The 9,785-nt window shown below is 35.3% G+C and overlaps 1 protein-coding gene across 1 annotated transcript; it reads right to left on the bottom strand.

Moving 5' to 3' along the window:
- Nucleotides 1-1,426: 1,426 nt before the first annotated feature.
- On the bottom strand, nucleotides 1,427-7,220 carry LOC128227828 (Krueppel-like factor 8). Its single transcript, XM_052938701.1, has 3 exons — nucleotides 6,943-7,220; nucleotides 3,895-5,059; nucleotides 1,427-3,000 (listed from the first exon to the last, which is right to left on the bottom strand). Exons 1-3 carry the CDS (start codon nucleotides 7,057-7,059, stop codon nucleotides 2,753-2,755), a joined length of 1,530 nt encoding a protein of 509 aa, XP_052794661.1. The 5' UTR covers nucleotides 7,060-7,220; the 3' UTR covers nucleotides 1,427-2,752.
- Nucleotides 7,221-9,785: the final 2,565 nt, after the last annotated feature.

The following is a 9,785-nucleotide window of genomic DNA, read 5'->3' as shown; positions in this document are numbered from 1 at the left end:
CCTAATGGTCAAGGTACATCTCTCCTGATGGTCAAGGTACATATCTCCTGATGGTCAATGTACATATCTCCTGTTGGTCAATATCCATTTCTCCTGATGGTCAATATCCATTTCTCCTGATTGTCAATATCCATCTCTCCTGATGGTCAATGTCCATCTCTCCTGATGGTCAATGTACATATCTCCTGTTGGTCAATATCCATTTCTCCTGATGGTCAATTTACATCTCTCCTGATTGTCAATATCCATCTCTCCTGATGGTCAATGTACATATCTCCTGTTGGTCAATATCCATTTATCCTGATGGTCAATTTACCTATCTCCTGATGGTCAACATCCATCTCTCTGATGGTCAATGTACATATCTCTTGATGGTCAATATCCATTTCTTCTGATGGTCAATATCCATATCTCCTGATGGTCAATGTAAATATCTCTTGATGGTCAATGTACATATATCCTGATGGCCAATATCCATCGCTCCTGATGCTCAATATACATCACTCCTGATGGCCTTTTTGTCTGTTATACCATAATGTGTTTTATATATTTTTGATACATTAGATGCCTATATGAACTCCCTTTTAAACATTTCTGATTAACTGTAATTACACGATAAATGAAATTTACTGGCGAAAATGCCTTAAAAGGCATAACATTAGTCTTAGAGGGGAATATTTGATTGGTTGTAATTCGGTACCTGTCAACGGCCTTTAAATAATGTATCTACCGTGTAAAAACAACACGTGCATCCTCTTTCCAAAGAATCAACGCCAACAAATTTCCGGTTTCGTTTGTTTTTTTAAAACTTTTTTTCACAAAAATGTTGAAACGTGAATCGAGTATAGCCGTCTATCAGGGCTCGATTTATCATATCGCCGTGCTATATGACATACCAAACGCATGCAACCCATATAACCTTTACCTAAAAAAACAACATCTTTGATAAAAGCGGAATATATTCTGTACCACGTTAATTTATATAACATTGCGACCTTTAACACTCAAAATTCATTATAATCATCTGAATTAAAGATGATATGCCAGTCATAGTCTATACTAAGACGTCGTCCTTCTCTTCTTTTTCCACGACGCCGAGTTGGTCTTCCAATTAGAACGTGGGCAGCGTGTTCTAAACGTCGTGCATTAATTCGTAAATTGATATTACTTATTATTTCATTCTTTATATCGGACGTTTTTGGAAAATGTTTTCTTGTGTCAGTTCTTCGTTCAAGGGCAGCGATAATAATATGTTGACTTAAATATCGTATATCTAGCTTACTGCGTTGTAGTAGATCTACGCACTTATCTTCCTCGTCTTATCGGACACTTAAGGTGGACTTGTTTTTTTGAGAAAGTAAGAATCACTACGCACATGCACATTGTCTGGCCATAGTACCATCATGAAAGACGAAAAACAACTGTGTAGAAAATAGTATTTTTTATTTTATATAAATTTAACCATCGTACAAGCACGTCAGACAGAAAATAATATAAAAACTTAGTTATCTTTGTATGTAACAGCATTTACAGTAGATCAAACATCGTCTTATCAAACTCTTATCACAAAGATCTGTCTGCAAGAAGGCAAATAGTTATGTAATATTAACATAAGTGTACATAGAAGTCGCCGTTTGTATTAACATTAGTAATGTGATCATAGCGTCATCATTTAATTAATGTGGATTTTGTCTAGCGCAAAGCAACCGTATCCCAAAATTGTGTGAAAAATTACATTGCGTCTGATAGCGAGCATTTACTTGGCATGTGATGCAAGATCAACTGTCCTGTTAAAGATACAGCTGCATTTTGTTTGAAAGAAAAGACCCGTTCTGTGCTAGTGGAATTCTAAGATAAACAACAGCAGAATGTACATCACGTGACAAACATGTTGTTAAAAAGTTTTTTTCAAATTTCATCTGATAATCCATGCGTCTTGTTCGACTCGTTATACCAACAAACCAAGAAATAACATGTCTCCAACAGCAGAAAACCATTCTTTTCTTTTATTAAAAACCTTTGAGCAAACGATTTTTAATAACATTTAATAGCACATTTGACATATTTCAATTACGAATAAATATCAAACTGATAGTAATAATAAGCACTATATATATATATATAAGAAATTAAATTAACAAAAAGTATCAACAAAAAATCGTTCCACAAACATGGTCTGTGATGATGATAAAAAATGATAGAAATGGCATGATATGTAAAAGCTATTCCTAAAGTTTCGTGACAATAACATAACAGCTAGAATAACAGTAGCAACACAGCTGACAGATAAAGTCCAACAAGTCCACAATTACTATAGTAACAATATATAAAGGTACTTGCAAATATATCTGACCAAACAATATTTAAAATGATCTGAGGAAAATGAAATATTACAAGAATTCAGAACAAATAGACTCTAAAATGATTAACCGTCTATGACAACACTATCACAATTTCTGACAAAACCAAGGATCCATCGCTCGTAAACAAACTCTTAATCTATTTTAGTCCCCCAACTCTGCCTTCAAAACCTGAGCAGATGTCAACTGAAACCGTCAACAAACATTTCAAGCAGAGGATCTAGCATGCTTTCCACGTGTCCAACACTGTCCATCAAACACCGTAAACTACCGCTGTCGTCATGACAACGCGGCTGTTCCCGTTTCCGGTCGCACAAAATTCTCCGAGTGTCACATGACTCGGCAACAAAGGCTGTTGAGCCGACAAAACCATCACCGCACTCTTTGGCAAGTCACTTGCTCTTTGGTTCGTGACGTTTCATGTGAAGAGCGAGATGGTCCGAACGCGCGAACGATCGATCACAGACCTTGCACTTGAACGGCTTGGAACCCGTGTGTTTCCGGATGTGCCTTGTGAGCTCGTCTGAGCGGGCGAACCGCCACTGGCAACTCTGAAAGTGGCATTTGTAAGGTTTCTCCCCAGTATGTATGCGCTGGTGGGCCTTCAGGTGAGAGCTCTTTGTGTACGCTTTCCGGCAACCTGAAGATAGACAAACAGGAAAAAAACATTAATTTCTTGTCGAATAAAAAGTTCTATATAGTTTTAGTAATAGTTATACCAGTATGTATAGCTAACTTTACTAGTAATAAGTACAATTAATCATGATACGAGTTTTTAAAGCTGATAAAATTGAAACCATAGAACAATGCGAGACGTTGCTTGCAAATAGTATACATGACTGAAAAAAAGGGTCAATTACCGGATGTTGCTGATGTTTTACGGTTAATATTTGTTCTGATTTATGGATAATACTAAAGTGTGTGTTTATTAGTCATATAAACTGTGTGTAAACGGAATGTAAAGAATGCTATATAATCTGCGTCAGCCGCGAAATCCGCGCGCGCAAACAACAGAAATATGCTCTTGGCTAACATCTGTGCCTGATCTGTGAATACTGATTTTATCTGATTATTTACTGGTATCAGCTTTACTTTTTCGTCTGTCTGAACGATTTATTGATTGCATTAAAAGTGTGTTTCTTCATTCAAGAACATGGCGTGATCATGCGGTTCGAGAACATCAATTTATTTTGTACTATTTCTGATTAATGACAGCAAAATTTTTATGTCGTCGGCAGACGACGATGACACCAGTGATGTTCAAATTGCGCCAATTTGCCACAGGCCATTTTATCAAATTTTCTCTTCCGTTATGTGGTTTCAACTTGAACAGTTTCAAAATCAAAAATCAATTCATGAGTCATGACTAAGCATTTCTTTATTAAACAATCGAACGATGCAACAATGACTTGAAAATAAATGTTTGAACAGACGCCCACAGGAAGTCTTTTCAAACACAGAAAATGATCATAAAAGTTAACCCATCTTATAACTTAGCATATTAATATAAGATAATCCATTTAAAACTACTTACTAGGAAACTCGCAATAGTGGATGCGGCGTTTTTCAAGATCTGGGTTGTTTTTCCGATTGTATTTGATGGTCGAGCAACCTGGGTGTGTCTTTTGAGTCTTCTTTGGGGATCTGTGGCTCCCCGGGGAGGGGATGCTCAACATAGGGTTCATCATGACTGCGCCCTGCAGTGGTATTCTGCTGCCCATCATTCCAGGGTATGGTGGCGGTGGCGTCCTTCTGATGTCCCCTAGACTTGTGCTGGGACTGCCGGGCTCAGAGTTTGGCGGCGTTGGCATGAGGACGGGCACTGTGTGTGGGGGCGTGGGGGTGGTACTGTATTGCTGGCCCATCGAGGTGTGGCACTTGACGATGCCACCGGAACTATACTGGGACACATAGTGCATGAGGGGGGAGGGGGCTGACATCATTGACTGGGGAACAGGGATGTTCAGAGTTTTCGGTCTGTCCATAAATTCTGTACCTGAAGATTCACCCAACATACAACTAGATGGGTTTTCATGTTTGATATGCACATTGTCAAAACTAGAGTTCTGGTACTGACACGAAGGTTTCTCGCTGGTGTCCTCTATTTTTATAACAGGCACTGCAGCTGTGTCAGTGTCCATTTCATTGTCCCTGCCATCGTCTGAGATATTGATACACTCTCTGATATTGTCCCACATTGAAACACTCGGGGTTGTATTCATGGCACAAGAGGAACTCGAGACAAGGGGGCTTGGAGCCAAGAACCTCTTTTCTGTGCTGATTGGTACCAGTGCGTTTTCGTATGAGACAAATGTGGCATCCATGTCGAAACCGTTATGGAATTTGGATGCTTGTAGACTTGGTGCCTTATTTTTTTCTGTATTGACCTTTGAGCTGTTCGGATCCTTCTCAAAGAATTCGTCAACTAGACTCGAGCTTGTGCGGCGTGGGCCCTCGATGGCGTGTTGTACCAGTTGCTGCTTGGTGGCGTTTAAGAGTCCAGTTTTCAGCATGCTCAACTCAGAGCCCCGGGATAGGCCAGCTGAGATCATCATTTTGGCAGCATGCAGTTCCGGCGAGGCTTTGGAATCAGCTTCAAAAAACTCGTCCACCAGGGACGAGCTCTCGCGGCGGGATGGCTTGCCATTTGGAATGTCCAGAAATGTGATATATTTCTCCCAGTCTTCAACTGTTTTGCTCTGAAAGTAAACAACAGAATTTCATGAACAAATTGTGTACAAATATATTTTGTTTTATCACATTTATGTTAACATGTGATATATTTCAAAACTTTATAAGCACTGTTACTGTTTGGTTTTCTTTTCATTATTATTGTGTTTTTTTGCAGATGAATATAATTTATTTAATATTATTATTACCAATATAAATTATTTTTATTTCTTAATTATAAGATTATCAATTAAGATTATATCATTATTTTTCAATATTATATATTATCATTACTTTTTTATTATAATTATTAGTATTATTTTATATATGTATAATAATTTAATTTATACATTATTTTTAACAATATCTCCTTCTTTGTTCCAACATAAATAATCCATCGCCTGAACTGCACGCTGCCAGTTAGGCTAATATAAATAAATATTATTAAAATGTATCAGATGTAACATAAAATACTTTGATCTACAATTTTCCGGGGCTTAAGGGTTGAATAGATCTGATGTATTTATGGCAATTTATTATTAATGATATTGATGTACTTTTGCAATATCAAAATTTCATGGTGTTCAGACTTATTTCTTTGCCAATCAGATCAACGGACAGTTTCACATTTAATGATTTTGAAGAGCTATGACAATTGAAATCCATTCAACATATTAAACTGCTAAATTGTCATCAAGTACTGAAAACAACAGTCAATTTTCCATTTAGTCACTTATTAGTTTAATTAAGTGATTCGATATTTAGAATCACTCCCATCCAGGCTGGCAATAATAGAGGCATTGGCAAGGCATTTCTTGCTTAACACTAAGAACATATCATGATAAGTATTCATTTCTGGTCCTGTTGGTGCTGGGTTCCCAACATTATTGTTTAGAGCCAGACATAATTAATCTCTAACTTTTAATTGAGAAGAAATAGATCTTGAAGACAATGGATTTGTTCTGCTTGTACTATGTAGATATTATGACCATTATCAGAGAATACTAATAATTTATAATACCAGCAAAACAAAACACACTACATGGTAGACATTTGGTTATTTGTCTTCAAATCAAGCATGATCATTTAACGCCTACGTGTTAAAAGTGAAATATCACAGTTGCGAAATCTCCATATTGGCATGAAGAGATAATAGTATGCCGATATGAATGAAAGTTCAAAGGGTATGACTTGAAATGAAGCTAGCCAATCAGAATGTAGCATTCCATTCCGCCATTGATTTGCGCTTTTATCTTGAAACACAAACTAGGCCTAAAACCGTTTAAAATGTCTTTATATTTCATTGTCAAAGCTACAAAGTCATATTTCCATGAATAACTGACGTCTCAAAATCGTTAAGTTATACAGAACAAGCTAAGATTACCAACAAAACTCAAAATCATTAACATAATGTATATGAATCATGACCTACTTATTGTTCATTCACAAAACCAAGATGGTGGTATGATTTTATTTATGTTCCGTATAAATCATCTAAATAAAATGTAGAAATTTACTAATTTACTGATAAGCCCCATTTTATTGTCCTAAAAAGTATTAAATTTACCAGTGTGTTGTCTTATCATTCAATTTTATGTTATTTCAGATTTTTTTAGCGATAGAAAACGGGAGGATAACGGCCAAGCATTCTGTTGATCGCAAAATGTTTTAAATACACCAAATAACAACGATCACAAACTTAAACATATACCAGTATACAGAAATGCCGCAAGTAACTTTTTGTTCTGTAACTGCACTATATTATCAAAAAAATGTATTAACTAAATATTATTTACAAATCCCATTTGATTTTTAAATGTCAATTAAAAACACACATTAAAAAGAATATAAGCTCCCAAACGAAACCATTTAAAGCTATTACATAATTACAAATTAGTATGTTGAGACTTACATTAACTACTGTGGGAAGTCCCTGTCTCGGGTCGCTAGGGGGTAAGAAACAGTCATCTGTGTCCGGCACAATCTGATCATCAAACACTTCACCTTCCAAAGACATGAATTCTGCCATTCCAGCCCTAAGTTTTGTGTCTCGGTATTAATTAAAGTATAAGTCAATTGTTTTGTCTGATTATCACAACACACATGGATATCACACACAAATTTCTTCGTAGATGTAATACACGGCTTAGAACGTTATTCGTCCGTCTCCGCTAGATTTATGAATGAACTGACGTCACCGGTTAGCTTTTATACTAGTCCGGTTAAAAATAGAACAAGGGCGGAGTGTAGTAATTAAACTCCGCCCGCTTTGATAACGTGCCAAATCTGTGCAGATATAGATTTGTTCACATATACCATAACTATACATCAAAATCAATGATGCAATGTGTTATTTCGATATCCAGTAGATATTATCAACTGTGCACTAACAAATTCACTTTGAATTTTCGTATCTTTTGCATTTGTTAACCTTTTTTGCCATGAGAAAACTGTCAATTATTCTACGTCACAGTGCTACGTCAGCAATGTCAAGGTTGATGAAAATCATGAATGAACACATTTCGAATTTCAGCGTAAACAAGCTCGTTGAGAGCTCACTCCAGCGTAGGACGGCCTTATTTGTAAGACACGCTCTGATAACCAGCGTTATTACAAAATTTTCGAACAATTCGGTACTTTGTAATCTTACACCCGTCTAGCGTTATTTACAACTATTTTGTATTATGAGGCAGCTGTAGTATTTTGAATGTTGCAAAACAGTTCTTATTACCGGACAAAGATTCGTCGAATATTATTGAGTAAACAATGTGATTAAAAGATTTAATCTTATAAATCAAAACATAAACTACTTGCAATAAATTGTCCAACAATACTTGAAATACCACTTTTACCAAAGTTCACGTCACGCGTCAAATTCAGCTTCCATAATATATCAAATGTTGCTACTACTGATTATCATTTTTTCTTTTAAAGTGTTCGGATAATTTTAATTGGTTCTGTTTAGTATTTATAAACCTTTATTTCTATTAGTCAGACACATGTAAATGATGTATACTTTCTATGTCTTTATTCCATTATAATTCTTCAACGTTTGCTAATTGTTGTGTGTTTTTTTTTTGTCTGTAACAGTGACGTTATTTCTGGATCCAACATTATATCACATCGTCCGTCTATTTAGAATCCCATTAATTTTTCTTCTTAAGCATAACAGAGTTGAGTCCCTTATTCCATTTAGAGCAATTACTTCCTTATACTTATACAGAAATAACTTCCTGCATCCAGATAATGATATATTTATAACTAAATTCTCAAAAAATATATCAATGTGTCTCAACTTGTACAACGTAATTTTAGAGCCAACTGCTGTAGTCACAAGTTTTTACTGAATTAAAGGAACTTCTCACAAATTTCATGTAGGAGACATTTAAGGGTGCACACTTGTGGTTGATGGTATTTTTGTTAATGCATTATGAATATGCAGCATTTGTCAGATAAACACACACACACAAAATATATTTTGGCGCTTATTTAAAATGGGGAATTTATAGCCACGTAGTTAAAAAAACCCATAATAATCTTAAAGCTGCACTCTTACTCCCAACTAAAAAATACCACATTTGATAATATTGTATTGATATTCCAAAAAGGATAAATAATTGTTAGAAACAATGGTTCTTATGAAGGATACCGATTTTTTTTAAAGATATGAGCATAAAACATGGTATTTCTACCTTATGAGACTATAGTAGGCCACTGTACTTAAATCTTTTAGCATTCACCAGTCATTTAATATATTTGCGCTTTCTGCTATTAGATACACGGTAACAATCTTGTTATCAGTAATTAATATATTCCATATATGCATAATTAAGTAAGAAGTTAAGGGTTCATCAGTCAAGATTTATGTTTGTTATACATGTGTACGTATTGATTTTGAATAAGAGTGTCACTTTAAGGCTAATATATCTTTTTTAAATCTGTTTACGAATCATACGCTTTTATTTGATCTTTGAAGTCAAATCAGTTATAATAACATGAAAATGTTTTAACATCATTTCGTTTATTTTCTTTAAGTCCCTTTAGAAGCATTTATCTGATACATGACTATTTGATGATAGAAATGTGGAGTACATTGCCATGATTGCGTGAACACATGAAGTCTAAACCCAGACTTGCCAGCACATGTAGACTTGGACAATAATCATACTCCCAGATGGATGCGAAAGAGCAGATAATGGTAATTGAAATAAGGTACAACTTCATAAAACGTGATTAACGTTCCACGTTAATTGTTGTTGTTTTTAAAGTCTAGAATAACGTGACCCATACTTAATAACATTTATAGTTTATAGTCAAAGACACGAATCGTTACCAGTCATCTAAATATTTACTCTGATAAACTATCGTTTTGTACCCTAACGTTATTCAAACTTGATAACTGTCGCGAATTTTTTTTTTAATTGCACGGTACAAATGAAATAAGGCGCGGACCGGTGGGAGCGCACCGTAAGTATCTCATGATGACGTCACACATTGTTTCATTGCAACTTCAGAAGAGCAAGTGCCGTAATGGTTTTTTTTTATTATTTTGTGAATACACTCGAAAATGTATCGTTTTCAAAATAACCATAAAGATGCAATATAAATCATGTTACATGGGGACAACAGACGGACAGACAGTTTATTTCGACTTGTTCAATATACATCAACTTTGGCTACCATCGGTTCGATCGTGCTTTAATTCAATCCATAGTTATTAGATAACACAGATAGGTAATGATTATACATGTACAC

The sequence above is a fragment of the Mya arenaria genome, chromosome 3 (assembly GCF_026914265.1).
Source record: "Mya arenaria isolate MELC-2E11 chromosome 3, ASM2691426v1".
In the NCBI taxonomy this organism is placed as follows: domain Eukaryota; kingdom Metazoa; phylum Mollusca; class Bivalvia; order Myida; family Myidae; genus Mya; species Mya arenaria.
Note: the sequence above shows the minus strand (reverse complement) of the source record. Positions and strands in the feature narration are given on the sequence as shown.